General features: G+C 49.4%; 1 protein-coding gene, 25 non-coding genes and 19 pseudogenes across 26 annotated transcripts; all 45 read right to left on the reverse strand.

The window, feature by feature from the left end:
• Positions 1 to 5: 5 nt before the first annotated feature.
• Positions 6 to 114, reverse strand: LOC131130292 (5S ribosomal RNA; annotated as a pseudogene).
• A 112-nt stretch (positions 115 to 226) lies between these two features.
• LOC131130263 (5S ribosomal RNA) lies at positions 227 to 345 on the reverse strand. Its single transcript, XR_009130004.1, has one exon. It is a non-coding gene; the product is annotated as a 5S ribosomal RNA (ribosomal RNA).
• Positions 346 to 457: 112 nt separating this feature from the next.
• On the reverse strand, positions 458 to 566 carry LOC131130258 (5S ribosomal RNA; annotated as a pseudogene).
• Positions 567 to 678: 112 nt separating this feature from the next.
• On the reverse strand, positions 679 to 787 carry LOC131130293 (5S ribosomal RNA; annotated as a pseudogene).
• A 112-nt stretch (positions 788 to 899) lies between these two features.
• Positions 900 to 1018, reverse strand: LOC131130368 (5S ribosomal RNA). Its single transcript, XR_009130064.1, has one exon. It is a non-coding gene; the product is annotated as a 5S ribosomal RNA (ribosomal RNA).
• Positions 1019 to 1130: 112 nt separating this feature from the next.
• On the reverse strand, positions 1131 to 1249 carry LOC131130225 (5S ribosomal RNA). The gene has a single exon (XR_009129982.1). It is a non-coding gene; the product is annotated as a 5S ribosomal RNA (ribosomal RNA).
• Positions 1250 to 1361: 112 nt separating this feature from the next.
• LOC131130289 (5S ribosomal RNA) lies at positions 1362 to 1470 on the reverse strand (annotated as a pseudogene).
• Positions 1471 to 6124: 4654 nt separating this feature from the next.
• LOC131129485 (uncharacterized) lies at positions 6125 to 27502 on the reverse strand. The gene is made up of 6 exons (XM_058073105.1): positions 27018 to 27502; positions 24547 to 25714; positions 18821 to 19105; positions 18681 to 18779; positions 6267 to 6731; positions 6125 to 6219 (listed from the first exon to the last, which is right to left on the reverse strand). Exons 1-6 carry the CDS (start codon positions 27060 to 27062, stop codon positions 6125 to 6127), a joined length of 2157 nt encoding a protein of 718 aa, XP_057929088.1. The 5' UTR covers positions 27063 to 27502.
• On the reverse strand, positions 7403 to 7511 carry LOC131130255 (5S ribosomal RNA; annotated as a pseudogene).
• Positions 7624 to 7732, reverse strand: LOC131130295 (5S ribosomal RNA; annotated as a pseudogene).
• Positions 7845 to 7963, reverse strand: LOC131130230 (5S ribosomal RNA). Its single transcript, XR_009129987.1, has one exon. It is a non-coding gene; the product is annotated as a 5S ribosomal RNA (ribosomal RNA).
• Positions 8076 to 8194, reverse strand: LOC131130266 (5S ribosomal RNA; annotated as a pseudogene).
• Positions 8307 to 8425, reverse strand: LOC131130364 (5S ribosomal RNA). Its single transcript, XR_009130060.1, has one exon. It is a non-coding gene; the product is annotated as a 5S ribosomal RNA (ribosomal RNA).
• LOC131130249 (5S ribosomal RNA) lies at positions 8538 to 8656 on the reverse strand. The gene has a single exon (XR_009130001.1). It is a non-coding gene; the product is annotated as a 5S ribosomal RNA (ribosomal RNA).
• LOC131130256 (5S ribosomal RNA) lies at positions 8769 to 8877 on the reverse strand (annotated as a pseudogene).
• LOC131130296 (5S ribosomal RNA) lies at positions 8990 to 9098 on the reverse strand (annotated as a pseudogene).
• On the reverse strand, positions 9211 to 9329 carry LOC131130349 (5S ribosomal RNA). The gene has a single exon (XR_009130046.1). It is a non-coding gene; the product is annotated as a 5S ribosomal RNA (ribosomal RNA).
• LOC131130372 (5S ribosomal RNA) lies at positions 9442 to 9560 on the reverse strand. The gene has a single exon (XR_009130068.1). It is a non-coding gene; the product is annotated as a 5S ribosomal RNA (ribosomal RNA).
• LOC131130267 (5S ribosomal RNA) lies at positions 9673 to 9791 on the reverse strand (annotated as a pseudogene).
• On the reverse strand, positions 9904 to 10022 carry LOC131130275 (5S ribosomal RNA). Its single transcript, XR_009130005.1, has one exon. It is a non-coding gene; the product is annotated as a 5S ribosomal RNA (ribosomal RNA).
• On the reverse strand, positions 10135 to 10243 carry LOC131130247 (5S ribosomal RNA; annotated as a pseudogene).
• On the reverse strand, positions 10356 to 10474 carry LOC131130373 (5S ribosomal RNA). Its single transcript, XR_009130069.1, has one exon. It is a non-coding gene; the product is annotated as a 5S ribosomal RNA (ribosomal RNA).
• On the reverse strand, positions 10587 to 10705 carry LOC131130269 (5S ribosomal RNA; annotated as a pseudogene).
• LOC131130287 (5S ribosomal RNA) lies at positions 10818 to 10936 on the reverse strand. The gene has a single exon (XR_009130006.1). It is a non-coding gene; the product is annotated as a 5S ribosomal RNA (ribosomal RNA).
• On the reverse strand, positions 11049 to 11157 carry LOC131130248 (5S ribosomal RNA; annotated as a pseudogene).
• Positions 11270 to 11388, reverse strand: LOC131130346 (5S ribosomal RNA). The gene has a single exon (XR_009130043.1). It is a non-coding gene; the product is annotated as a 5S ribosomal RNA (ribosomal RNA).
• Positions 11501 to 11619, reverse strand: LOC131130276 (5S ribosomal RNA; annotated as a pseudogene).
• LOC131130354 (5S ribosomal RNA) lies at positions 11732 to 11850 on the reverse strand. Its single transcript, XR_009130051.1, has one exon. It is a non-coding gene; the product is annotated as a 5S ribosomal RNA (ribosomal RNA).
• On the reverse strand, positions 11963 to 12071 carry LOC131130297 (5S ribosomal RNA; annotated as a pseudogene).
• Positions 12184 to 12302, reverse strand: LOC131130229 (5S ribosomal RNA). The gene has a single exon (XR_009129986.1). It is a non-coding gene; the product is annotated as a 5S ribosomal RNA (ribosomal RNA).
• On the reverse strand, positions 12415 to 12533 carry LOC131130355 (5S ribosomal RNA). The gene has a single exon (XR_009130052.1). It is a non-coding gene; the product is annotated as a 5S ribosomal RNA (ribosomal RNA).
• On the reverse strand, positions 12646 to 12764 carry LOC131130242 (5S ribosomal RNA). Its single transcript, XR_009129996.1, has one exon. It is a non-coding gene; the product is annotated as a 5S ribosomal RNA (ribosomal RNA).
• Positions 12877 to 12995, reverse strand: LOC131130227 (5S ribosomal RNA). Its single transcript, XR_009129984.1, has one exon. It is a non-coding gene; the product is annotated as a 5S ribosomal RNA (ribosomal RNA).
• LOC131130363 (5S ribosomal RNA) lies at positions 13108 to 13226 on the reverse strand. The gene has a single exon (XR_009130059.1). It is a non-coding gene; the product is annotated as a 5S ribosomal RNA (ribosomal RNA).
• Positions 13339 to 13447, reverse strand: LOC131130285 (5S ribosomal RNA; annotated as a pseudogene).
• Positions 13560 to 13678, reverse strand: LOC131130250 (5S ribosomal RNA). Its single transcript, XR_009130002.1, has one exon. It is a non-coding gene; the product is annotated as a 5S ribosomal RNA (ribosomal RNA).
• LOC131130270 (5S ribosomal RNA) lies at positions 13791 to 13899 on the reverse strand (annotated as a pseudogene).
• Positions 14012 to 14120, reverse strand: LOC131130299 (5S ribosomal RNA; annotated as a pseudogene).
• LOC131130241 (5S ribosomal RNA) lies at positions 14233 to 14351 on the reverse strand. Its single transcript, XR_009129995.1, has one exon. It is a non-coding gene; the product is annotated as a 5S ribosomal RNA (ribosomal RNA).
• LOC131130365 (5S ribosomal RNA) lies at positions 14464 to 14582 on the reverse strand. Its single transcript, XR_009130061.1, has one exon. It is a non-coding gene; the product is annotated as a 5S ribosomal RNA (ribosomal RNA).
• Positions 14695 to 14813, reverse strand: LOC131130367 (5S ribosomal RNA). Its single transcript, XR_009130063.1, has one exon. It is a non-coding gene; the product is annotated as a 5S ribosomal RNA (ribosomal RNA).
• On the reverse strand, positions 14926 to 15044 carry LOC131130369 (5S ribosomal RNA). Its single transcript, XR_009130065.1, has one exon. It is a non-coding gene; the product is annotated as a 5S ribosomal RNA (ribosomal RNA).
• Positions 15157 to 15275, reverse strand: LOC131130371 (5S ribosomal RNA). Its single transcript, XR_009130067.1, has one exon. It is a non-coding gene; the product is annotated as a 5S ribosomal RNA (ribosomal RNA).
• Positions 15388 to 15506, reverse strand: LOC131130342 (5S ribosomal RNA). The gene has a single exon (XR_009130039.1). It is a non-coding gene; the product is annotated as a 5S ribosomal RNA (ribosomal RNA).
• Positions 15619 to 15727, reverse strand: LOC131130302 (5S ribosomal RNA; annotated as a pseudogene).
• Positions 27503 to 27690: the final 188 nt, after the last annotated feature.

Here is a 27690-nt window from a genome sequence, read left to right on the forward strand (position 1 = left end):
TAAAAAGCTTACAGCACCTGGTATTACCAGGCGGTCTCCCATCCAAGTACTAACCAGGCCCTCCCCTACTTAGCTTCCGAGATCGGGCCTTTTCAGGGTAGTATGGCCGTAAGCTGCCAGGGCAACTGAATAGATCCTATTTGAAGGCGACGCAGGCCAAACTAGACTCCAGCAAAAAGTGTCAAACAGCGCCCTCTGCTGTCAGGCAAGAGCAGAAACCATAAAAAGCTTACAGCACCTGGTATTCCCAGGCGGTCTCCCATCCAAGTACTAACCAGGCCCGCCCCTGCTTAGCTTCCGAGATCGGACGAGATCGGGCGTTTTCAGGGTAGTATGGCCGTAAGCTGCCAGGACAACTGAAAAGATCTTATTTGAAGGCGACGCAGGCCAAACTAGACTCCAGCAAAAAGTGTCAAACAGCGCCCTCTGCTGTCAGGCAAGAGCAGGAACCATAAAAAGCTTACAGCACCTGGTATTCCCAGGCGGTCTCCCATCCAAGTACTAACCAGGCCCGCCCCTGCTTAACTTCCGAGATCGGGCGTTTTCAGGGTAGTATGGCCATAAGCTGCCAGGTCAACTGAAAAGATCCTATTTGAAGGCGACGCAGGCCAAACTAGACTCCAGCAAAAAGTGTCAAACAGCGCCCTCTGCTGTCAGTCAAGAGCAGAAACCATAAAAAGCTTAGAGCACCTGGTATTCCCAGGCGGTCTCCCATCCAAGTACTAACCAGGCCCTCCCCTACTTAGCTGCCAAGATCGGGCGTTTTCAGGGTAGTATGGCCGTAAGCTGCCAGGACAACTGAAAAGATCCTATTTGAAGGCGACGCAGGCCAAACTAGACTCCAGCAAAAAGTGTCAAACAGCGCCCTCTGCTGTCAGGCAAGAGCAGAACCCATAAAAAGCTTACAGCACCTGGTATTCCCAGGCGGTCTCCCATCCAAGTACTAACCAGGCCCACCCCTGCTTAGCTTCCGAGATCTGACGAGATCGGGCGTTTTCAGGGTAGTATGGCCGTAAGCTGCCACGTCGACTGAAAAGATCCTATTTGAAGGCGACGCAGGCCAAACTAGACTCCAGCAAAAAGTGTCAAACAGCGCCCTCTGCTGTCAGGCAAGAGCAGAAACCATAAAAAGCTTACAGCACCTGGTATTCCCAGGCGGTCTCCCATCCAAGTACTAACCAGGCCCGCCCCTGCTTAGCTTCCGAGATCGGACGAGATTGGGCGTTTTCAGGGTAGTGTGGCCGTAAGCTGCCAGGTCAACTGAAAAGATCTTATTTGAAGGCGATGCAGGCCATACTAAACTCCAGCAAAAAGTGTCAAACAGCGCCCTCTGCTGTCTGGCAAGAGCAGAAACCATAAAAAACTTACAGCACCTGGTATTACCAGGCGGTCTCCCATTCAAGTACTAACCAGGCCCTCCCCTACTTAGCTTCCGAGATCGGGCGTTTTCAGGGTAGTATGGCCGTAAGCTGCCAGGTCAACTGAAAAGATCCTATTTGAAGGCGACGCAGGCCAAACTAGACTCCAGCAAAAAGTGGCAAACAGCGCCCCCTGCTGTCAGGCAAGAGCAGAAACCATAAAAATCTTACAGCACCTGGTATTCCCAGGCGGTCTCCCATCCAAGTACTAACCAGGCCCGCCCCTGCTTAGCTTCCGAGATCGGGCGTTTTTTTTTTTTTTTTTTTTTTTTTTTTATTATTGAACATACCACAGTACGTCACAGATATGCATACATCAACATACTATATACACAATTATTCCATTCTTTCATGTTATTACACGTCCACATTGACAACTCTCAGTCCAGGCACAGCCTGTTTGTCCAAGATTTTTTATTTTTTTTTTTTTTTTTTTCTTTCGTTCCCCTTCTGTAGGTTGAGAGTTTTTTTTTTTTTTTTTTTTTTTTTTTTTTTTTTTTCCCTCTCCTATAGGTTGAACACAATTTTGTTATTGTCTGCTATCAAGATCAGACCGCTCCCTTCTATGAAGGAGCTCTCGAACTTTTCTTGGTCAGCGGTCCGGCATAATGACACATCCCTCCTTACAATAGCTTCAAAATATGTCCATACGGGTATTTTTTTTTTTTCGAACTTTGCAAGGTTCCGCCTCATCCAGATAGCGTACCTGGCGTGGCTCAACATGAAGTTCCATAGGTTGATGTTCACCCCTTGCTGGCCTCCTCTGTGGCCGAGCAGGAGTTCTTCCTTCCATCTCACGGTTCGGGTGAAGTCGCTTTTCCAATTCCTCTCCATTGTACCTTTTAGTCTATCCACAAATACATTCAGTTCTTTACAGTTCACAAATAAGTGCAGCAGGCTTTCCACCTCGCTGCCGCACACATTACACTCCCTTCCTACGTTTTTATTGATTTGGTGTATTACTTCGTTTGTGTATATCCTATTATGTTTTATTTTGAAGTCCAGGTCGGCGCATTCCTGATTGTTGTATTTACAGTTTCCCATCACCCATATGTCCTGTCCTTTTATGTGGCTGAACACTTTCGGCCAGAGGAGCTCAGCGGTTGGCCTTTTAAAGGCCTTGCTCACAAGGGCCCAATAGAGTGTTTTCACTGTGCATGTTTTTATGTTGATCTCTTTTTCTTTGGTTTTTAGCATAATTCCAGGTAGCTCATCTGTTTCTTTACCTGTTTCTTGGCTATTTATGTGCCTTTGCCAAGCTTTTGGGATGGCCATCTTTATTTTATTGTATTCGTTCTTTATTGTTCTTTCCGGTATTTCATCGTCATATTCGTGTACACTGTCTATAATGGCTTGCTCCCTCAGGAAGCCCGGTATGACCTCATATACAAAGTCTTTAATTTGTCTTAGTCCTGCTGAAAAGAAGACTTTGTTATACAGTACTTTTCCTTCCTTTACGATCTGGGGGTTTTGAAAGACCGGCTGGCTCATCACTTTGTTTTTTGTGTGGTTTGTGTACACAAAGTCATGCACAAGCCTACCCCAGGCCTCCATGACTTCTTTAAAGAAGGTGGGGGTGCCCTCGTGCAGCCTCCCTCTCAGGTCCATCAGTAGGCTGTATTGCCCACACCGTCCATATTTGAAGAGGGTCTCTCGGAAGAAGGGCTTCCACCCACAGTCTGTTTCTCCCTGCAAATATTTTATCACCATCCTGGTTCTGATTGCCGCTTTTTTGGTCTGTAAGTCCACCAGTTTTAGTCCGCCCTCTTTATACTGTCCTATCAGGGTTTTTTGTGCAATGCGCACGCCTTTCCCCTCCCACAGGAAGTCGCATATGGTTCTCTCTGCTTCGGCCGCTGCCCACTGGGGCAGGCTCACCACTCCCAGGGCATATACCAGTTTGGACATTAACAGAGAGTTTATGATGACCACCCTCCCTTTTAGGGTCAGCTTTCGTGCTCTCCATCTGTTTACGGTCTGTTTGATCTTGTTTAAGGTTCCCGTCCATGTCAAGTTGGTCACTTGTTTGTCGTTTGCGCCTATATATATGCCGATGATCTTTATGCAGTCTTGTGCCTCCTTAAACGGCAGATCGCATTTCTGTCCCTCAAAGTTGCCGATGTATAAAATCTCGGACTTGTCCATATTAATTTTTGCGCCCGCTGCCCTCCCGTATTTTTCCACGCATCCCATTGCATTGCGCACATCCTCGGCGTCTTTCAGAGTCAGGGTTGTGTCATCCGCGTATTGGTGGATGACGCTCCGGCCTCCTCCCGGTATCGCCACTCCCTTTATTTCTCCGGTGGTTTTTATGAGAGCGGCGAGGGGTTCTACCGCAATGGTGAATAGCGGGGCGGATAGCGGGCAGCCTTGTCTCACCGATCTCGTCAGGGGGAAGGTGTCTGTCATTGTGCCATTTATTTTCACGCAACTTCTCGCCTGCCCGTACAGCAGCTGCAGCCATCGTAGCATCCTTTTGCCCACCCCTACTTTTTGCATCGTCTTCCATATGAAAGGGTGCTCCACCCTGTCGAAGGCTTTATTTGAGTCTAGGCTGATCACTATCCCGCTTTCTTCCTTCATGTGTTCCACCACGTTTTGCACGGTTCTCACTGTGTCTGTGATATCTCTTCCCGGCACACTGTACGCCTGGGTGGGTGAGATAATTTCTTTTAAGACTCCTTTTAGCCTGTTTGCTAACACTTTGGCGAGTATTTTATAATCCACATTTAGCAGGCTTATTGGCCTGTAGTTCTCTAGTTTTTCCCTGTCGCCTTTTTTGTGGATGAGGGTGATGATGCCCGTGGCCATAGAGGTCGGCATCTCTCCCCTCTCCTCCATGCGTTGGTATACTTTGTGCAGCATGGGTGCCAGCGTAACGGTGAATGCTTTGTACAATTCGGCCGTAAGGCCGTCGCTTCCGGGACTTTTGCGGGGCTGCAGTTCTTTAATTGCTTTTTCTATATCCGCTATGCGTATGTCTCTTTCACAGGCGCGTCTTCCGGCCTCGGTCACCTTTGCGGTGACTCTTTCTATGATCTCATCTGCGCTTTGTTCGTTGATTTGGCCTCCTGTGAAGAGGTCTGCATAGTAGTCTCTCGTGATTTCGAGGATTTCAACAAAATCTGAGGTTGTTTGGCCCCTTTTGTCTTCTAGTTGTTTTATGTACATTTTCCTCTGTTTTTCTTTCTCAAGGTTTAAGAAGAAACTGGTGTACTTTTCGCCCTTTGCTGCCCAAAGCGCTTTACTTCTGATGATTGCGCCTTCGCACCTTTCTTTTTCGTATACGGCCAGTTCCTTTTTTAATTGGATGTATTTTTCGATGTTATATTGTGGTATTTCTTCTATCTTTTTTTCCTCTATTGCTATTTTGCTTTCCAGCATTACTCTGTTTTCGTTGTCTATTTGCTTTTTCCGTTTGGCAAATTTTATGCTCTGCTTTTTGATGAAAGTCTTTATCGTCTCCCATCCTTGGATGGCATCGTCCTCCATCAACTCCTGCACAAGTTCACTTTGGAGCAGGGTGGTTATCTTATTTTTGTATGCCGGGTCTTGTACTAGCGAGGAGTTGAGGCACCAGGTTCCCCCGCCCTTCCCCTCCCCTTTGGGCCCTAAGGTTAATGTCATGATAGCGTGGTCGCTTAATTCTGTAAACTCCCACTTCAGTTCCCGTACATGTCCTATAATTTCTTCCTTTGCAATACACAGGTCTATTCTACTCTGTTTCAGTTTTTTCCGCACTACCTGTTTTCTTGTATACCCTCTTTTGTTGGGGTTGTCGTTCCTCCACACGTCAACAAGGTTTTTGTCTTTTAGCAGGCTGAGTAGGGCTGCTCGGGAGACATCGGGTTTGAAGGTGGAGGCGCTGCAAGCGTCCATCCTGGTGCAGCGTACGTTAAAGTCCCCTACCAGCAGCGTGTTTGGTATGCATAAGGGGCCCAGCCATTCGAAGAAAGCCTTCCTTTCGATTTCATTATTCGATGCGTAGATGTTTATCAGCCTGTATTTTATTTTGGCCCGCATGAAGTCTACAATTAGCGCTCTTCCTTCGCTGTTTGTTTGTATTTGGACCGCATTTTCAACGCAGTTCTCTTTTAGGAGTATGGCTACGCCGCATGACTTTTGTGTCTTGTTGTTAACGAATATCGGCCCTGTCCATCTCTTTCGTATTTCCGGGAGGAGTTCGTTTGTCCATCTTGTCTCTTGCAAGCATACTATGTCCGCGTCTAGTCTGTGTAGTGCTCTTTCAAGTTTGTTCATATTTCTGACGCCGTTTATGTTTAAATTTGAAATTGTCACGGCGTTCATTATCTTTTGTGGGTGGGAATTATCTACCTTACATTCTATACAGTTTTCTCTCTTTTTTCCTCTTGTAACTTTTAAGCTGTTGGATCTCCATTTCATCCGGGCTCGAAAGGTCGCCCATTTCCTCCCACCTGCCTGTGGCTTCGTCGCCCCCGTCGTCGTCCCTCGCCGTGCTGGGGCCTGCTTTTGCTCCGTCGTTCCCTGTTTCCGCTTTTGTCACCGCTCCCGCCGTTCTCCTCGTCTTTGTCGCTGGTGTTGTCGTCGTCGTCGCTGCCGCCTCGGCCGCCGTCGTCGTCATCGCTGCTGCCTCAGTCGTCGTCGTCGCTGCCGCCTCAGCCGCCGCCGTCGTCGCTGCCGCCTCAGCCGCCTCAGCCGCCGCCGTTGTCGCTGCCGCCTCAGCCTCAGCCGCCTCCTCCGCCACCGTCTCTGTCACCGCAGCCGCCGTCGCTGTCACCGCAGCTGCCGTTGCTGCTGTCATCGTCGTCGCCGCTGCCACCTCCATTGGCGTTGGCATCCTCTCCATTCTCTTTTCCTCTCCTTCACTTAGCACTGTAGCTGCCGGCGTTTCCATGTCTCTCTCCAGCGCTCCCTCAACCAGCATCTCCGCCTCTGCTGTCAAGCCGCCCCCCAGCACCGCCTCAGCCTGCATCGGCAATGGGCCGCGATCGCCCCTTTCATTCTCCTCACACTCTCTGGCGTAGTGGCCTTGCTCGCCACATTTAAAGCACTTAAACTCCGGGCAATCTCGGATAATGTGGCCGGGCTGGATGCACAATCTGCATACCTTCCTCTGGCGGTCGTGTAGCACCCGAAAGTGTTCTTCCCCCTCGAGGGTCTCAAACTTAGTTGCAAATGGTAGGGAGCGGACTTTTTCGTTGAAGCGCACCTTTAGGTAGCGTGTTCCGTCTGCGATGTCGGTGCCTGGCCACATGCGCCTTCTGATGGTGGACACTGCCTGAACTCCCCATTCCTCCAGCTTCTTCAGGATCACCTCATCTTCAATGTACACTGGAAGGCCAAGGAACGAGACGACGAGCTCGTCATTACGAATTTCTGACGCTATAATCTTATTGGTCTTCAATGTGATGCCGTCCAGCAGACGGTCCTTTCCTTTTTTGTCTTCTGTAGTAACTTCGAATTTTGTCAGGGATTTTTGGCGGCATCCCACCACTCGTCCACATTCTTCTCTAATTTTCTTACATATCTCCATCATCGTTACTTTTTCCTGTCCTACTACTTCCACTGCCACTGTTAATTGTCTTTCATACTTGTTGTCTGCATTTGTTGTCTCGTCCACGCTTTTCTTCTCTGCTCGCTCCATTTTCCCTCTTATAGGCCCCGGCATCATTTGACACCCACCCCCCCCAGCCGCGGTTGGTGGTGGTGGGGGCGTGGGGTTGCTTCGTACAAGTATTACGTTTTAGGCGGAAATTTGGCTAAAATTCTTCAAAATAAATCGGAAGACAGGGAGTACACACTCAGGGTTGCCTCTTGTTTGCTCACACTCTCACCTGCACTCAATCACCAATCAGTGATCGGGCGTTTTCAGGGTAGTATGGCCGTAAGCTGCCAGGTCAACTGAAAAGATCCTATTTGAAGGTGACGCAGGCCAAACTAGACTCCAGCAAAAAGTGGCAAACAGCGCCCCCTGCTGTCAGGCAAGAGCAGAAACCATAAAAAGCTTACAGCACCTGGTATTCCCAGGCGGTCTCCCATCCAAGTACTAACCAGGCCCGCCCCTGCTTAGCTTCCGAGATCGGGCGTTTTCAGGGTAGTATGGCCGTAAGCTGCCAGGACAACTGAAAAGATCTCATTTGAAGGCGACGCAGGCCAAAATAGACTCCAGCAAAAAGTGTCAAACAGTGCCCTCTGCTGTCAGGCAAGAGCAGAAACCATAAAAAGCTTCCAGCACCTGGTATTCCCAGGCGGTCTTCCATCCAAGTACTAACCAGGCCCGCCCCTGCTTAGCTTCAGAGATCGGGCGTTTTCAGGGTAGTATGGCCATAAGCTGCCAGGTCAACCGAAAAGATCCTATTTGAAGGCGACGCAGGCCAAACTAGACTCCAGCAAAAAGTGTCAAACAGCGCCCTCTGCTGTCAGGCAAGAGAAGGAACCATAAAAAGCTTACAGCACCTGGTATTCCCAGGCGGTCTCCCATCCAAGTAGTAACCAGGCCCACCCCTGCTTAGCTTCCGAGATCGGACTAGATCGGGCGTTTTCAGGGTAGTATGGCCGTAAGCTGCCAGGTCAACTGACAAGATCCTATTTGAAGGCGACGCAGGCAAAACTAGACTCCAGCAAAAAGTGTCAAACAGCGCCCTCTGCTGTCAGGCAAGAGCAGAAACCATAAAAAGCTTACAGCACCTGATATTCCCAGGCAGTCTCCCATCCAAGTACTAACCAGGCCCTCCCCTACTTAGCTTCCCAGATCGGACAAGATCGGGCGTTTTCAGGGTAGTATGGCCGTAAGCTGCCAGGGCAACTGAAAAGATCCTATTTGAAGGTGACGCAGGCCAAACTAGACTCCAGCAGAAAGTGTCAAACAGCGCCCTCTGCTGTCAGGCAAGAGCAGAAACCATAAAAAGCTTACAGCACCTGGTATTCCCAGGCGGTCTACCATCCAAGTACTAACCAGGCCCACCCCTGCTTAGCTTCCGAGATCTGACGAGATCGGGCATTTTCAGGGTAGTATGGCCGTAAGCTGCCACGTGGACTGAAAAGATCCTATTTGAAGGCGACGCAGGCCAAACTAGACTCGAGCAAAAAGTGTCAAACAGCGCCCTCTGCTGTCAGGCAAGAGCAGAAACCATAAAAAGCTTAGAGCACCTGGTATTCCCAGGCGGTCTCCCATCCAAGTACTAACCAGGCCCGCCCCTGCATAGCTTCCGAGGTCGGACGAGATCGGGCGTTTTGAGGGTAGTATGGCCGTAAGCTGCCAGGGCAACTGAAAAGATCCTATTTGAAGGCGACGCAGGCCAAACTAGACTCCAGCAAAAAGTGGCAAACAGCGCCCCCTGCTGTCAGGCAAGAGCAGAAACCATAAAAAGCTTACAGCACCTGGTATTCCCAGGCGGTCTCCCATCCAAGTACTAACCAGGCCCGCCCCTGCTTAGCTTCCGAGATCGGGCGTTTTCAGGGTAGTATGGCCGTAAGCTGCCAGGGCAACTGAAAAGATCTCATTTGAAGGCGACGCAGGCCAAAATAGACTCCAGCAAAAAGTGTCAAACAGCGCCCTCTGCTGTCAGGCAAGAGCAGAAACCATAAAAAGCTTCCAGCACCTGGTATTCCCAGGCGGTCTTCCATCCAAGTACTAACCAGGCCCGCCCCTGCTTAGCTTCAGAGATCGGGCGTTTTCAGGGTAGTATGGCCATAAGCTGCCAGGTCAACTGAAAAGATCCTATTTGAAGGCGACGCAGGCCAAACTAGACTCCAGCAAAAAGTGTCAAACAGCGCCCTCTGCTGTCAGGCAAGAGCAGAAACCATAAAAAGTTTACAGCACCTGGTATTCCCAGGCGGTCTCCCATCCAAGTACTAACCAGGCCCACCCCTGCTTAGCTTCCGAGATCTGACGAGATCGGGCGTTTTCAGGGTAGTATGGCCGTAAGCTGCCACGTCGACTGAAAATATCCTATTTGAAGGCGACGCAGGTCAAACTAGACTCGAGCAAAAAGTGTCAAACAGCGCCCTCTGCTGTCAGGCAAGAGCAGGAACCATAAAAAGCTTACAGCACCTGGTTTTCCCAGGCGGTCTCCCATGCAAGTACTAACCAGGCCCGCCCCTGCTTAGCTTCCGAGATCGGACGAGATCGGTCGTTTTCAGGGTAGTATGGCCGTAAGCTGCCAGGTCAACTGAAAAGATCTTATTTGAAGGCGACGCAGGCCAAACTAGACTCCAGCAAAAAGTGTCAAACAGCGCCCTCTGCTGTCAGGCAAGAGCAGAAACCATAAAAAGCTTACAGCACCTGGTATTCCCAGGCGGTCTCACATCCAAGTACTAACCAGGCCCACCGCTGCTTAGCTTCCGAGAATGGACGAGATCGGGCGTTTTCAGGGTAGTATGGCCGTAAGCTGCCAGGTCGACTGAAAAGATCCTATTTGAAGGCGATGCAGGCCAAACTAGACTCGAGCAAAAAGTGTCAAACAGCGCCCTCTGCTGTCAGGCAAGAGCAGGAACCATAAAAAGCTTACAGCACCTGGTATTCCCAGGCGGTCTCCCATCCAAGTACTAACCAGGCCCGCCCCTGCTTAGCTTCCGAGATCGGACGAGATCGGGCGTTTTCAGGGTAGTATGGCCGTAAGCTGCCAGGTCAACTGAAAAGATCCTATTTGAAGGTGACGCAGGCCAAACTAGACTCCAGCAAAAAGTGTCAAACAGCGCCCTCTGCTGTCAGGCAAGAGCAGAAACCATAAAAAGCTTACAGCACCTGGTATTCCCAGGCGGTCTCCCATCCAAGTACTAACCAGGCCCTCCCCTGCTTAGCTTCCGAGATCGGGCGTTTTCAGGGTAGTATGGCCGTAAGCTGCCACGTCGACTGAAAATATCCTATTTGAAGGCGACGCAGGTCAAACTAGACTCGAGCAAAAAGTGTCAAACAGCGCCCTCTGCTGTCAGGCAAGAGCAGGAACCATAAAAAGCTTACAGCACCTGGTTTTCCCAGGCGGTCTCCCATGCAAGTACTAACCAGGCCCGCCCCTGCTTAGCTTCCGAGATCGGACGAGATCGGTCGTTTTCAGGGTAGTATGGCCGTAAGCTGCCAGGTCAACTGAAAAGATCTTATTTGAAGGCGACGCAGGCCAAACTAGACTCCAGCAAAAAGTGTCAAACAGCGCCCTCTGCTGTCAGGCAAGAGCAGAAACCATAAAAAGCTTACAGCACCTGGTATTCCCAGGCGGTCTCACATCCAAGTACTAACCAGGCCCACCGCTGCTTAGCTTCCGAGAATGGACGAGATCGGGCGTTTTCAGGGTAGTATGGCCGTAAGCTGCCAGGTCGACTGAAAAGATCCTATTTGAAGGCGATGCAGGCCAAACTAGACTCGAGCAAAAAGTGTCAAACAGCGCCCTCTGCTGTCAGGCAAGAGCAGGAACCATAAAAAGCTTACAGCACCTGGTATTCCCAGGCGGTCTCCCATCCAAGTACTAACCAGGCCCGCCCCTGCTTAGCTTCCGAGATCGGACGAGATCGGGCGTTTTCAGGGTAGTATGGCCGTAAGCTGCCAGGTCAACTGAAAAGATCCTATTTGAAGGTGACGCAGGCCAAACTAGACTCCAGCAAAAAGTGTCAAACAGCGCCCTCTGCTGTCAGGCAAGAGCAGAAACCATAAAAAGCTTACAGCACCTGGTATTCCCAGGCGGTCTCCCATCCAAGTACTAACCAGGCCCTCCCCTGCTTAGCTTCCGAGATCGGGCGTTTTCAGGGTAGTATGGCCGTAAGCTGCCAGGTCAACTGAAAAGATCCTATTTGAAGACGACGCAGGCCAAACTAGACTCCAGCAAAAAGTGTCAAACAGCGCCCTCTGCTGTCAGGCAAGAGCAGAAACCATAAAAAGCTTACAGCACCTGGTATTCCCAGGCGGTCTCCCATCCAAGTACTAACCAGGCCCGCCCCTGCTTAGCTTCCGAGATCGGACGAGATCGGGCGGTTTCAGGGTAGTATGGCCGTAAGCTGCCAGGTCAACTGAAAAGATCCTATTTGAAGGTGACGCAGGCCAAACTAGACTCCAGCAAAAAGTGTCAAACAGCGCCCTCTGCTGTCAGGCAAGAGCAGAAACCATAAAAAGCTTACAGCACCTGGTATTCCCAGGCGTTCTCCCATCCAAGTTCTAACCAGGCCCGCCCCTGCTTCGCTTCCGAGATCGGACGAGATCGGGCGTTTTCAGGGTACTATGGCCGTAAGCTGCCAGGTCAACTGAAAAGATCCTATTTGAAGGCGACGCAGGCCAAACTAAACTCCAGCAAAAACTGTCAAACAGCGCCCTCTGCTGTCAGGCAAGAGCAGAAACCATAAAAAGCTTACAGCACCTGGTTTTCCCAGGCGGTCTCCCATGCAAGTACTAACCAGGCCCGCCCCTGCTTAGCTTCCGAGATCGGACGAGATCGGGCGTTTTCAGGGTAGTATGGCCGTAAGCTGCCAGGTCAACTGAAAAGATTTCATTTGAAGGCGACGCAGGCCAAAATAGACTCCAGCAAAAAGTGTCAAACAGCGCCCTCTGCTGTCAGGCAAGAGCAGAAACCATAAAAAGCTTCCAGCACCTGGTATTCCCAGGCGGTCTTCCATCCAAGTACTAACCAGGCCCGCCCCTGCTTAGCTTCAGAGATCGGGCGTTTTCAGGGTAGTATGGCCATAAGCTGCCAGGTCAACCGAAAAGATCCTATTTGAAGGCGACGCAGGCCAAACTAGACTCCAGCAAAAAGTGTCAAACAGCGCCCTCTGCTGTCAGGCAAGAGCAGAAACCATAAAAAGCTTACAGCACCTGGTATTCCCAGGCGGTCTCCCATCCAAGTACTAACCAGGCCCACCCCTGCTTAGCTTCCGAGATCTGACGAGATCGGGCGTTTTCAGGGTAGTATGGCCGTAAGCTGCCACGTCGACTGAAAAGATCCTATTTGAAGGCGACGCAGGCCAAACTAGACTCGAGCAAAAAGTGTCAAACAGCGCCCTCTGCTGTCAGGCAAGAGCAGGAACCATAAAAAGCTTACAGCACCTGGTATTCCCAGGCGGTCTCCCATCCAAGTACTAACCAGGCTCACCCCTGCTTAGCTTCCGAGATCGGACGAGATCGGGCGTTTTCAGGGTAGTATGGCCGTAAGCTGCCAGGACAACTGAAAAGATCTTATTTGAAGGCGACGCAGGCCAAACTAGACTCCAGCAAAAAGTGTCAAACAGCGCCCTCTGCTGTCAGGCAAGAGCAGAAACCATAAAAAGCTTACAGCATCTGGTATTCCCAGGCGGTCTCCCGTCCAAGTAATAACCAGGCCCGCCCCTGCTTAGCTTCCGAGATCGGACGAGATCGGGCGTTTTCAGGGTAGTATGGCCGTAAGCTGCCAGGGCAACTGAAAAGATCCTATTTGAAGACGACGCAGGCCAAACTAGACTCCAGCAAAAAGTGTCAAACAGCGCCCTCTGCTGTCAGGCAAGAGCAGAAACCATAAAAAGCTTACAGCACCTGGTTTTCCCAGGCGGTCTCCCATGCAAGTACTAACCAGGCTCGCCCCTGCTTAGCTTCCGAGATCGGACGAGATCGGGCGTTTTCAGGGTAGTATGGCCGTAAGCTGCCAGGTCAACTGAAAAGATCTTATTTGAAGGCGATGCAAGCCAAACTAGACTCCAGCAAAAAGTGTCAAACAGCGCCCTCTGCTGTCAGGCAAGAGCAGAAACCATAAAAAGCTTACAGCACCTGGTATTCCCAGGCGGTCTCCCATCCAAGTACTAACCAGGCCCGCCCCTGCTTAGTTTCCGAGATCGGACGAGATCGGGCGTTTTCAGGGTAGTATGGCCGTAAGCTGCCAGGACAATTGAAAAGATCTTATTTGAAGGCGACGCAGGCCAAACTAGACTCCAGCAAAAAGTGTCAAACAGCGCCCTCTGCTGTCAGGCAAGAGCAGAAACCATAAAAAGCATACAGCACCTGGTATTCCCAGGCGGTCTCCCATGCAAGTACTAACCAGGCCCGCCCCTGCTTAGCTTCCGAGATCGGATGTTTTCAGGGTAGTATGGCCGTTAGCTGCCAGGTCAACTGAAATGATCCTATTTGAAGGCGACGCAGGCCAAACTAGACTCCAGCAAAAAGTGGCAAACAGCGCCCCCTGCTGTCAGGCAAGAACAGAAACCATAAAAAGCTTAGAGCACCTGGTATTCCCAGGCGGTCTCCCATCCAAGTACTAACCAGGCCCGCCCCTGCATAGCTTCCGAGGTCGGACGAGATCGGGCGTTTTGAGGGTAGTATGGCCGTAAGCTGCCAGGGCAACTGAAAAGATCCTATTTGAAGGCGACGCAGGCCAAACTAGACTCCAGCAAAAAGTGGCAAACAGCGCCCCCTGCTGTCAGGCAAGAGCAGAAACCATAAAAAGCTTACAGCACCTGGTATTCCCAGGCGGTCTCCCATCGAAGTACTAATCAGGCCCGCCCCTGCTTAGCTTCCGAGATCGGGCGTTTTCAGGGTAGTATGGCCGTAAGCTGCCAGGGCAACTGAAAAGATCTCATTTGAAGGCGACGCAGGCCAAAATAGACTCCAGCAAAAAGTGTCAAACAGCGCCCTCTGCTGTCAGGCAAGAGCAGAAACCATAAAAAGCTTCCAGCACCTGGTATTCCCAGGCGGTCTTCCATCCAAGTACTAACCAGGCCCGCCCCTGCTTAGCTTCAGAGATCGGGCGTTTTCAGGGTAGTATGGCCATAAGCTGCCAGGTCAACTGAAAAGATCCTATTTGAAGGCGACGCAGGCCAAACTAGACTCCAGCAAAAAGTGTCAAACAGCGCCCTCTGCTGTCAGGCAAGAGCAGAAACCATAAAAAGCTTACAGCACCTGGTATTCCCAGGCGGTCTCCCATCCAAGTACTAACCAGGCCCACCCCTGCTTAGCTTCCGAGATCAGACGAGATCGGGCGTTTTCAGGGTAGTATGGCCGTAAGCTGCCACGTCGACTGAAAAGATCCTATTTGAAGGCGACGCAGGCCAAACTAGACTCGAGCAAAAAGTGTCAAACAGCGCCCTCTGCTGTCAGGCAAGAGCAGAAACCATAAAAAGCTTACAGCACCTGGTATTCCCAGGCGGTCTCCCATCCAAGTACTAACCAGGCCCACCCCTGCTTAGCTTCCGAGATCTGACGAGATTGGGCGTTTTCAGGGTAGTATGGCCGTAAGCTGCCAGGACAATTGAAAAGATCTTATTTGAAGGCGACGCAGGCCAAACTAGACTCCAGCAAAAAGTGTCAAACAGTGCCCTCTGCTGTCAGGCAAGAGCAGAAACCATAAAAAGCATACAGCACCTGGTATTCCCAGGCGGTCTCCCATGCAAGTACTAACCAGGCCCACCCCTGCTTAGCTTCCGAGATCTGACGAGATCGGGCGTTTTCAGGGTAGTATGGCCGTAAGCTGCCACGTCGACTGAAAAGATCCTATTTGAAGGCGACGCAGGCCAAACTAGACTCGAGCAAAAAGTGTCAAACAGCGCCCTCTGCTGTCAGGCAAGAGCAGGAACCATAAAAAGCTTACAGCACCTGGTATTCCTAGGCAGTCTCCCATCCAAGTACTAACCAGGCCCGCCCCTGCTTAGCTTCCGAGATCGGACGAGATCGGGCGTTTTCAGGGTAGTATGGCCGTAAGCTGCCAGGGCAACTGAAAAGATCCTATTTGAAGGTGACGCAGGCCAAACTAGACTCCAGCAGAAAGTGTCAAACAGCGCCCTCTGCTGTCAGGCAAGAGCAGAAACCATAAAAAGCTTACAGCACCTGGTATTCCCAGGCGGTCTCCCATCCAAGTACTAAGCAGGCCCACCCCTGCTTAGCTTCCGAGATCTGACGAGATCGGGCGTTTTCAGGGTAGTAAGGCCGTAAGCTGCCAGGTCAACTGAAAAGATCTTATTTGAAGGCGATGCAAGCCAAACTAGACTCCAGCAAAAAGTGTCATACAGCGCCCTCTGCTGTCAGGCAAGAGCAGAAACCATAAAAAGCTTACAGCACCTGGTATTCCCAGGCGGTCTCCCATCCAAGTACTAACCAGGCCCGCCCCTGCTTAGCTTCCGAGATCGGACGAGATCGGGCGTTTTCAGGGTAGTATGGCTGTAAGCTGCCAGGTCAACTGAAAAGATCCTATTTGAAGGCGACGCAGGCCAAAATAGACTCCAGCAAACAGTGTCAAACAGCGCCCTCTGCTGTCAGGCAAGAGCAGAAACCATAAAAAGCTTCCAGCACCTGGTATTCCCAGGCGGTCTTCCATCCAAGTACTAACCAGGCCCGCCCCTGCTTAGCTTCAGAGATCGGGCATTTTCAGGGTAGTATGGCCATAAGCTGCCAGGTCAACTGAAAAGATCTTATTTGAAGGTGACGCAGGCCAAACTAGATCCAGCAAAAAGTGTCAAACAGCGCCCTCTGCTGTCAGGCTAGAGCAGAAACCATAAAAAGCTTACAGCACCTGGTATTCCCAGGCGGTCTCCCATCCAAGTACTAACCAGGCACATCCAACGCTCATTTTACTCATTAGCAGTGCATTCACCACCACCACTTTCCCTTTTAATTTTAGTCCTCTCTTTTTCCAAAATTTCAATGTATTCTTCATACTGTTTATTATTCCTTCGTACTTTCTATCCCTTCCTTTACTCCCTCTATCCCCACATTTATCCCTAAGATCTTCATATATATAGTCCTTCTTCACCTTTAACCCCATCTCATTCTTCCCTGATTCACTTACTCCTATATACATCATCTCCGACTTCCCAATGTTGACCTTTGCCCCCGATGCCCTACCATAGGCTTTTATACTTTCCAGTACTTCTCCTACACTCTCCTCATCTTTTACTGTGATAGTTGTGTCATCTGCATATTGGTATACTAAGCTCCTCTGTCCTCCTGGTATATTTATCCCTCTAATATTATTGTTCCCTTGCAATAGCCATGCCAGCGGTTCGGCTGATAGAGAGTATAATAAGGCCGACATCGGGCAGCCATGTCTGACAGACCTTTCTAATCTTATTAACCCTGTTAGAACGCTGTTAACTTTTATAACGCTTACGACATTTTTATACATTCTTTTTATCCAGCCTACCAGCCTATCTCCAAACCCTATTCTTTTAAGTAATGTAAATAAATATTCGTGATTCACCCTGTCAAAAGCCTTATTTAAATCTATGCTCATGATAATCCCTCCACCGCCTTTTTTCATATAATCAATTACATCCTTAATACAACATATTGTGTCTGTGATGTCCCTCCCAGGTATGCCGTAAGATTGTGTTTTTCCTATAATGTTCCCTATGAATCTCTTTAACCTGTTTGTTATTACTTTTGCCAGTATTTTATAATCATTATTCAACATACTAATTGGTCTATAGTTTTCTAATTTTTCCCTCTCACCCTTTTTATATACTAAACTTATAACCCCCATTCTTATACTATTTGGTATCTCCCCTGTCTCCTCCATCTACTTAAATAATCTATATAATACTGGAGTTAGTATGGTTTTAAACTCAATATAAAATTCTCCTATCAGTCCATCCGAACCTGGACTTTTATTCCTTTTTAATTCGCTAATTGCTCTATCTCTCTTCTGTCTATTTCTCTTTCACTTATTAATTTATCTCCTTCGCTGACCTTGACCCTCACCGTTTCTAGAAGCTGTTCCATGACTCTTTTGTCGACATTTTCCTCCTTAAATAGGTCCCTATAAAACTGCTCTACCCTCTCCACTATTCCAAATCCATCTGTGATGATCCCCCCTTCCCCATCCTCTATCTCCCCTATGAAGCTCCTTTTCTGGTTTGTTTTTTCCAAGCCCAGAAAATATCCACTACATTTTTCTCCCTCAATCACATATCTTGCTCTACTTCTCACCATCGCCCCTCTACACTTCCTCTCCTCTATATCCTCTAATTCATATTTTAGGGCTATGTATTTCGTTAGATCACTTCCCCCATTGTCTATTTTTTCATTCTCCTTGTCCAGCTCATCCCTCAGCCTCCTTTCTCTTTCTTTCTCTCTCCTGCTCTTATCTCTCCCATATTTTATGCTCAATATTTTAATTGCTCTTTTGACCCTTTCCCACCATTCCCCAACATTATCCTCATACATACTATCATTCATCCATATTGCAATGCATGTCTCCACTTGATTTTTATATTTAGTGTCGTGCAGTAGGCTTCCATTCAAACACCACACCCCGCCTCCCCTCCCCTCCCTCCCTTGTGATATAGTCAAACACACAATTGCATGATCGCTGATTGCAGTCATCTTATATTTGATTGATCCTATCTTGTTTAAGATGTTTTCTTTTGCCCAAACCAAATCTATTCTGCTTTGTTTGAGCACCCCCACCACTTGTTTCCTTGTGAACACCTTCCCTGCTGGGTTTCGTTCCCGCCATACATCCACCATTCCATTTGCTCTCATATTTTGCAGTAGAACCCCCCTTAAGCTGTCATCCCTGAACCTCATCCCTGTGCACACATCCAACCTCCCACACCACACATTGAAATCCCCGACCATCACACAGTTCTCTTCCATGAACTCCTTCAAACTCCCAAAAAACCTTCCTTTCCCTCTCATCGTTCGGTGCATAGATGTTCCATAGCTGATATGTTTTGCCACCATAATGAAACTCAATCCCTAAAACCCTCCCCTTCCCATCCTTCCCACACTACATCTTACATCTTCCACCACTCCCTTCCTAACTAATATTGCCACACCCCTCGCATTCTTCTCTCCATTATTAACAAATATTTCCCCAATCCACTCTTTCTCAATATAATCTATAACCCCCCCCATCCCAGTTAGTCTCTTGCAGACAAACAATGTCCTCTTTACATATTTGCATTGCATAAAGCAGTCTCTCTTTATTTCTTAGTCCGTTCCCATTGAATGAGGAAAGCGTCAGCATTGACTTCATGTGAGAAGGAGAAAAGTCTGACACCCCCCACTTTTAATTCTACATTAATCTGATCAGTTTCTTTGTCTCCTTCAGATCAGCTGTTCTCCCCTTGATCTCCTCTTGCACTGTCAAACCCTCCTGCCCCTTATCCGACTCCTCACTTGGGAATGATGTAATGTTCCCTTCGTCTCTTCCCCGTTACCCTTTTCTCCCTCACTCGATACATCTTTTAGACTCTCTCTAGTTTTACTCGTTGTTGCCCCACACACTTCCAGCTCCCTTTCCTCTCCCCAGATTCCCTCAATCACCTTGAACCCATCAATCACTCTCCTCCATTTTTCCTCCCCATGATTATGCCTCTTGTCAGCAATGTCATTCTTACTTTCGTTGACCGTGTCCTCTCCTGTTGTCTCGTCTTCTCGTCCTGCTGTTAGCTCTTCCACACTCTCTTCATTCCCGTCGCTCCTTTTGCGCTTCAGCTCTGCTGTCTCATTTGCGCCGTCTTCACGAACCCTCACGGACTCTGTTCCTTGTCTTCCATCCTTGCTGCTGCAGTGATCTTGACGTTCTGAGGCCTTTGCCCCTCTTCCTCCTCCATGCTGACCGCCTCTGCTTGGATTCTGGCTTCCGGCATCTCCTCATCTCCCGCTGGGTCGCTTGATTGACGGCACTCCCTGGCGTAGTGGCCCTGTGCACCGCAGCTGAAGCACTTGAATTCCGGGCACTCTCTTAGGCTGTGCCCAGGTTGAATACAGAGCCTGCACACCTTGACCTGCCTATCGTGCATCACCTTGAAATATTCTTCCCCTTCAAGTGTTGAGAATTCGGTTGCGAAGGGGAGTGAGCGGACCCTTTCATTGAATTTGACGCGGCAGAAGCGTGTGCCATCCATAATGTCCGTTCCTGGCCACTTTCTCCTCTTTATTGGTGACACAACTGTCACTCCCCAGTCCTCCAGTTTCTTAATTATTTCACTGTCTTCAGTATTGAAGGATTTCATGTGTGTTTGTCTCCCATTTCTTGTGTCTCACTCATATAACTATGCACTACATTTAATCAAGTAGAACCAAGCAACCTTGGGCAAATCACAGGACACATAATCGCTTTCATGCACATACAGTTCCGGAGCTCTCCTACACATCCACAATTTTGACTAACAACAGATAACGGGGGAGCATGACGTCGGCAACAAACCTGTCGATAACGGCTGGCTCCACCGCTCCACCCCGCCCATCCTGCTTGGAGGTGGACATTTCCCTTTGGTGAGAAGATGTCGGCCGAGGAGAGGAGGGGGCCACCTGTGATGCGCCAGAGATCTACCGACATTTCTTAGCATAATAAAAGCCGGGCAGGGACAGTTAGCTGTACTCATTTGTTCTGACCTGTAAGTAAAGCCTACGTCTCTGCAGGTGTTAGGGGAAGACTTATGAGCCCGGAGTAAACCATATAACTGACAAGTTTGTTGTCATCTCTTGCCTCCAACACGACACCCACAGGAATCACTGACCTAAGAACAGGTGGTCAAATTCCAACAGTATATACCGGGTGACTTAAAAAAGAAACAGTCAGTTCATCTCTGCATGGTTCAGAGGCAATTAACCTGCAATTCTGGATTCTTAGACCATCCAGGAGCTTCTTTTTACCCTCCATATCCTTCATTGTGACTTCGTATCTATTTATTCCTTTAAATCTGCATCCTGTCATGGTTCCACAGTTTAGAACAATTCCCTTGTCCAGTGGTGCAATGGCCCCCTCACCCACAACTTCCACTGCCACAGCTAATTGCCTAGGATAGGCAGCAGCCTTGTCTGATGGCTCCCTGGCTACCAGCTTGACTTGTGCTCCTTGTTTAAAAAAAAAAAAGTGCCCCTCCCCCCACCAGCCACAAATTTGGGGGGTGGGGGAGGACAGGGAGGGGGGAGCGGACCCACTCCCTGAACATTCACAAAAGAGAATTTTTAAGAAAAAAAAACACTTTCAATTGAAAAGAAAAAACTGAATATATCTAAAAAATATCTCTCTGTGATCTACTCTGCAACTGCTCACACCGTTTTTTTTCAGGGTAGTATGGCCGTAAGGTGCCAGGTCAACTGAAAAGATCCTATTTGAAGGCGATGCAGGCTAGACGCCACAAAAAAAGTGTCAAACAGCACCCTCTGCTGTCAGGCAAGAGCAGAAACCATAAAAAGCTTACAGCACCTGGTATTCCCAGGCGGTCTCCCATCCAAGTACTAACCAGGCCCCTGTTTAGTTTCCGAGATTGGGGGGTTTCAGGGTAGTATGGCCGTAAGCTGCCAGGTCAATGTCAGGTTCAAACTCCTGTGACACTTTTAAAAAACACTTAAATACAGAAATACAGAAGAGACAAACAACAATATTCAAAGTTGCTCGCAGCGAGGAGAGTGAAACCACATACCCAGTGACATGCCGCTCCACTCTGAATATGCAGTTCACACTCCCCTCTTTTTATTCTCTTTCGGGGGTCCCTACTACATGGTCGTGCAACTCTAAGGTGGGGGGGGGGGGGGGGGGTTGTGGAGAAGGCAGTTGCACGAGCTGTATTTGTTTGTCTATGTGAGTGTGTGTATGTGAGAGCAATTACTTTTAATGTTTTATGACTTCTTATCGGCGGCACGGCGGTCGCGTGGTTAGCGCGCAGACCTCACAGCTAGGAGACCAGGGTTCAATTCCCACCCTCGGCCATCTCTGTGTGGAGTTTGCATGTTCTCCCCGTGCATGCGTGGGTTTTCTCCGGGTACTCCGGTTTCCTCCCACATTCCAAAAACATGCTAGGTTAATTGGCCACTCCAAATTGTCCATAGGTATGAATGTGAGTGTGAATGGTTGTTTGTCTATATGTGCCCTGGGATTGGCTGGCGACCAGTCCAGGGTGTACCCCGCCTCACGCCCGAAGACAGCTGGGATAGGCTCCAGTACCCCCGCGACCCTTGTGAGGAAAATGCGGTAGAAAATGAAATGAAATGAGTTCTTATCTTGACACATTCTTGCAGGATTAACATGAGCATCTGCAGGGTCGCTGTTGGCGCATCCAGGCACCTCCAGGACCTGGGGGTCGCTGTGGGTCTCTGATTAGGGTCACGGGAACATTCCTTGTCACTTTCTATTGTCTTAGCAAATTGATATAAGGGTGATAACTAACAAAATAATACCTGTATCTACATTTTATTCTAACATTTCCCTCCTGTTTATCACGCTTTTATCTGTTTGCAGTCGCTCCTAGGCTGTCCTCTCGGTTTTTACCTCGCAGGTCATCTTTGTCAAAAAATGTGCTTACATCTAAACGGAAGTGTTCTCGTCATCTGAGTCAAAGTACAAGTCAGAAACAAGTCAGGCATATCCATAATGGTTGTCCGAGTCATCATCACTGTCATCGCTGCCACCTGCCACCAGTAGGGGGTACATTTCATTTACCTTGTTGTCATTGGTGCCATGGCTACATCCACAGTCCATGTGATTCTAACCTTCAAGATAGGGTTAGGGTATTCCCAGGTGGTCTCCCATACAAGTACTAACCACGCCCCTGCTTATCTTCCGAGATCTGACGAGATCGGGCGTTTTCAGGGTAGTATGGCCATAAGCTACCAGGTTAACTGAAAAGATCCTATTTGAAGGCGACACAGGCCAAACTAGACTCCAGCAAAAAGTGTCAAACAGCGCCCTCTGCTGTCAGGCAAGAGCAGAAACCATAAAAAGCTTACAGCACCTGGTATTCCCAGGCGGTCTCCCATCCAAGTACTAACCAGGCCGGCCCCTGCTTAGCTTCTGAGATCGGACGTTTTTTTATTTTTTATTATAGAACTTACAACAGTACATCACAGATCTGCGTTTTTTTAAAATTATTATTTTTAAAAAATCATATATATATATGTATATATATGTATATATATGTATATTTTTAATTGTTGTCATTATTATTATCACTATTATTTTTGATTACTATTATAATGTTTTTTTCCCTTTCCTCTCTCTAGCCTATAAGTTGAACATTATTTTGCCATTGTCTGCTACTGAGATTAGGCTGCTCCCTTCTGTAAAAGAGTTCTCGAAGCTTTCTTGGTCGGCGGCCCGGCATATCGACATGGCCTTCTTTACATTAGCCTCAAAGTATGTCCATACGGGTATCTTCTTTTTTTCAAACTTTGTGAGGTTCCGTCTCAGCCATATGGCGTACCTCGCATGGCTCAGCATAAAGTTCCATAGGAATGGAATGGCCTTTATTGTCATTATACAAGATGTACAACGAAATTGGAGAGCTTCTCCTTCCAGTGAAGTAGTCAAGTTTAAAGAAACAAAAAAGTATATAAAGTAGAGAAAAAAAACAATTTAACAAGATATATACAAGATATCCAAAATATACACATAGTATTGCACAGGAGCATATGCAGGAGCAGATATATTAATTTTAGTGCAATGATCAATGGGTCATAGTGCAAATAATGTCTGGTGTATACAGATGAGTAAAGTCACATATGAGTGTATTGTAATGGTTGTTAAATAAATAAATATGATTGAGATAGTAACAGAGGCAGTGATGGAAAATATTGCACATTTGTACGTTGTATGTCTGAGTTCAGGGTGGTGATGGCTCTTGGGAAGAAGCTGTTTCTCAGTCTGCTTGTTTTTGCCTTGATGCACCTGTAGCGTCTGCCGGAGGGCAGCAGGTCAAACAGCTGAGCACCGGGATGTAAATTGTCCTTGATGATGTTGCGAGCTCTGCTGAGGCACCGGGTGGAGTAGATGTCCATCAGGGAGGGGAGAGGGCAGCCGATGATGCGCTGTGCTGCCGCGACTGTCCTCTGAAGCCTCCCTCTGTCCGACTCAGTCAGCTTCCGTACCGGTGGAAACGCAGTAGGTCAGCAGGCTCTGGATGGACGAGTGGTAGAAGGCCAGTAGCAGCTCCCTGTTCGGGTTGTTCCTCCTGAGGACTCTCAGGAAGTGTAGACACTGCTGGGCCTTCTTTATGACAGCTGTGATGTTGTCTGTCCAGGAGAGGTCGCCGGAGATCTGGACTCCCAGGAACCTGAATGTGTGGACCCTTTCCACACACTCGCCATTGATGTAGAGGGGGGGGGGGGGTCACTTCTGTTCCTTCTGAAGTCCACGATGATCTCCATTTGTTTTGTGCGTGTTCAGGGCTAGGTTGTTGTCGGAGCACCAAGTCGTCAGCCTCTGGACCTCCTCCCTGTAAGCTGCCTCGTCTCCCTGTGAGATCAGTCCGACCACTGTGGTGTCGTCAGCAAACTTGACGATGATGTTGCTCTCATGGGCCGGACTGCAGTCGTGTGTGTAGAGGCAGTACAGGAGGGGGTTCAGCACGCAGCCCTGTGGTGATCCGGTGCTCAGACTGCGGGTGGAGGAAAGGTGGGGGCCGAGTCTCACAGTCTGGGGTCTGTTTGTTAGGAAGTCCTTGATCCATCTGCATGTGAGGGGAGGGAGGCCTAGGGTGTCCAGTTTTGTAGTTAGGATGTCCGGGATGATGGTGTTGAAGGCCGAGCTGTAATCCACAAAGAGCATCCTGGCATAGCTGTGCTGTTGTTCCAGGTGGTTCAGCACCGCGTGCAGGGCTATGGCGATGGCGTCCTCTGTGGATCTGTTCGCCCGGTATGCAAACTGGTGGGGGTCGAGTGGGGGGGGGGGGGGAGACAGCCTTTTATGTGCTGGAGGACCAGTCTCTCAAAGCACTTCATGATTATGGGTGTGAGGGCAACAGGGCGATAGTCACTGAGGCTGGATGCGGGTGACTTTTTCGGGATGGGGATGATTGTGGCGGATTTCAGCAGGTGGGGATGACTGCTTGGGCCAGGGAGAGGTTGAAAATCCTGCAGAAGACTCCGGACTGGTGTGCACATGCTCGGAGAACCTTTCCAGGTACGCTGTCAGGGCCCGGGGCCTTCCTGGGGTCCACTGCTTGGAGCACACACCTCACGTCATGCTCTCTTACAGTTAATGGGGGGGGGGGGGGGGGTCGTCGTGGGGCCGGGAGGAGCTGGGGGCAGGGCTGGAGAAGATGAGTGTGGCTGTGGTGTTTCAATGCGGGCAAAGAAACTGTTGAGTTCCTCTGCCAGAGACACGCTCAGGTCTCCTGACATCACATCACGTCCTCTGAAGTTAGTGATGCTCTGCAGTCCCTGCCACACCTCTCGTGCTGGAGAGGTGGGACTCTATCCTCCTGTTGTAGTCCGCTTTGGCTGTTTTTATTCCTCTTCTCAGGTCAGCTCGAGCCGTACTGTACAGAGCTCTGTCGCCTGACCTGAAGGCAGAGTTGCAGGCTTTGGGGAGGGAGCGGACCTGGCTGGTCATCCAGGGTTTCTGGTTTGGAAAAATCCGGATGACTTTGTCCACAGACACAGTTCCCATACAAAACTTGATATAGTCTAGTACTGTCACTGTGTATGTTTCCAGGTCCTGATGTTGAAATAGGTCCCAGTCTGTGTGTTGGAGGCAGTCCTGAAGTTCACTGAGTGCATTTTCCGGCAATGTGGTGATGATCTTTTTGGTGGGTCTGGATCTGCGTCTGAGGGGGATGTATGCAGGAGTGAGCAGCAGGGAGAGATGGTCTGACTGTCCGAGGTGGGGGAGTGGTGTTGCTCTGTAGCCGTGCTTTATGTTTGAGCAAACATGATCAAGAGTGTTTGCTCCTCGCGTTGGACACTTGACATGCTGATGAAACTTCGGGAGTACAGTCTTTAAATTGGCCTTATTAAAGTCCCCGGCTATAATATAAACGCCATCAGGGTGGGCCCGCTGATGTTCATTGATGACGTTCAACAGGAGAGAGAGTGCTGTGCTAGCGTTAGCATCTGGTGGGATGTAAACAGCGGTGACGATCACAACAGTTAGCTCCCTCGGGAGAAAATACGGCCGGCATCTTACGGACATGTACTCAATGTCAGGGGAGCAGTGAGTCTCTATGATCTTGCTGTTGTTGCACCAATCCTCATGCACGTAAATAAAGACCCCCCCACCTCTGCTCTTACCGGAGTCCTCTGTTCGATCCCAGCGGTGTAGAGAGCGGCCGGCTAGCTGCACGCTAGCATCGGGGATCGTCGGTTTGAGCCAGGTCTCCGTGATGATTAGAACACAACAGTCACGAATGTAGCGGTTTCCCTCAAGCTGTAACTCCAGGTCGTCCTTTTTGTGGGTAATGGATCTGGCGTTGGTGAGGTACAGGCTGGGCAGGGGTGGCTTATGTGGGTTGTTTCGTAGCCGTAGCAGTAGGCCGGACCTGCGACCCCGCTTCTGCTTGTGCTCCCGACGCCGCCTGCGCCTCTTTCCAGACCCGACAACAATCCACGGAGCGCCCATTGGTCTCGCTAGTTCGTCTGGGATGTTGTGTCGACGATGAAAGTCTCTGCAAACTGCCAGTTTGTGTCGGTAGCCGATGTCCACAAGGTCCTGTCGGGTGTAATGGTGTAATGCCGATGTATACGTGGATAGAGTCCATAGACAAACACACATAAAATAAGCAAAAAAAGCACTGAAAGGGAGAGCCGTGAGCCGCTGCGTCTGTGCGCGCCGCCATCTTTGATGTGGTGTCAATTGGCCAAAGTGGACCATGAACAATTTTATGGTAGCTGGAGACTTCAACCAATGAAATCCATCCATTTTCTGCACCGCTTATTCTCATCAACGGACTGTATTCCCCACCCGTTACCAGCATGGGGACATTCCAACCCAAGATGACAACATACTGGACCAGGGACACAGCAACTTATGTGGCACAGACCCAGTGTCACACTGCCCTTCTTTTAGCCCAGACTGAGAGCCACTTTAGCAGCTGAAATATCTCAGGTGGGAGGGCGTTATACTGAAGATCTGAAGGTCCCTGGTTCAAGCACGGTTTTCAGCATAATCCTGATTTGCATTGTGACTTGGCAAATAGTTTGGAAAAAGGACCTTAACTTCAAAATCCCGCCCATCCAGCCAACCTTGAGTTCACTGAGACATTAAGGTGAGCCTGAGGTTGGCTCAGGTGCTTTCTTCACAGCTGGCTTTTAAACCTTTCAAGCCTCATTTCCAATTGTGATTTCTTGTTTTGTTGAGAAAAAGCCCATTATTTCTGGAACATGTTATATGAACTACAATTTTCCCTACAAAGGAGAAATATTTGTCAATTTGGACAATTGTCATTCTGCCCCCACTTTGGACACATCGTCGTGATTCATTGTTTGGCAACTGCTTTGTGACCTCGCCAGTCCTCTTCACAGCCCATTCCCCATTGATCCCCATTCACATGTAAAAGATCCCCGGTTCGAAACTGGGTGGAAACAATGCCGTTCAATTCCTACTTTTACAAAAACATGGGAACAAGGACATGTGCTTGATCTCTGAAGGTGTATACACAAGCATCTGTCCCCAGTTTGGACACACAATCCATATTTCCCAGATGACTGATTGGGTGCATCACTGGCCTGCATGGAGGGGCTGTGGTGTCATTGCGTGTGTGGCTAAGCGAGCGGGGTAGGTAGTTTGCTGACAACGCCACCTGGGGACTTTCACCCCAGGATGTAACAGGTTTGATCAATCACAAACTCTACATTAATCCCCAAAATCCCACAGAACAAGATTGTGATTTACAATGATAAAAGTAGTTATTTTATTAAACGATTATCTTAAAATGAGTGACAAACCATGAATAATACAAATAAAGTGGTGATGGGAGGAGTCAAAAAGAAAAGAGGCCTGGGCTGGGGCTTACCACGACAGCGGTAACATAATGGGAGGGATCCAAACCACACTGCATCCGTGACTCAGTAAACCAAAAGTGGGAAAAAAGGGAACCAACAGGCTGCCGCTCTGGACCCTCAGCACCTGCCAACGAAAAAGAACATCCTTAAAAGCATAAAAGCAAGGCAACCCTCACACACACTTCAGTAATTAAAAGTCAATTTCAAACCAGCTGATGCCGGGGCTTGCCCCTAGGGTCATGGTTGGCGCTACCTCCCTGGGTCTGTCCTGGGTCGCGGGCACCAACGTGCCCTTGGGGGGGCGTTCACCGGCCTCCAGGCAGTGGGGTCCGCGCTGCTGGTGGCCTGAAGTCTACGGTGGTGGCTTGGGGTTGCTGTGCTGTGGTGGCCTGATCCTGCTCATGGGGACGGGGGCCTGGGTGGCGTGTGGGGATGGGGGACATGCTCCTTGGAGTGGGGCCTGCTGGGGGGACGGTGCTCTTCTGGGCGTTTGGGTGTCTGCGGCCACTGGTCCTATGCTCTGCTGCATCGCTGTCCCTGTCTTTGCCCATCCCCAGTCTTGCCTTGGGGCTCGTCAGGGATGGTTCTCTGGTACGTGGATGGAGCGCTGCTGGTTCTGGGGACGGGGGGGAGGTCGGCCCTCCCGGTGGATGGTGGGGTCCGTCGGTGGCCTTGCGCTGGTCT

The sequence above is a fragment of the Doryrhamphus excisus genome, chromosome 5 (genome assembly GCF_030265055.1).
Source record: "Doryrhamphus excisus isolate RoL2022-K1 chromosome 5, RoL_Dexc_1.0, whole genome shotgun sequence".
NCBI lineage: Eukaryota > Metazoa > Chordata > Actinopteri > Syngnathiformes > Syngnathidae > Doryrhamphus > Doryrhamphus excisus.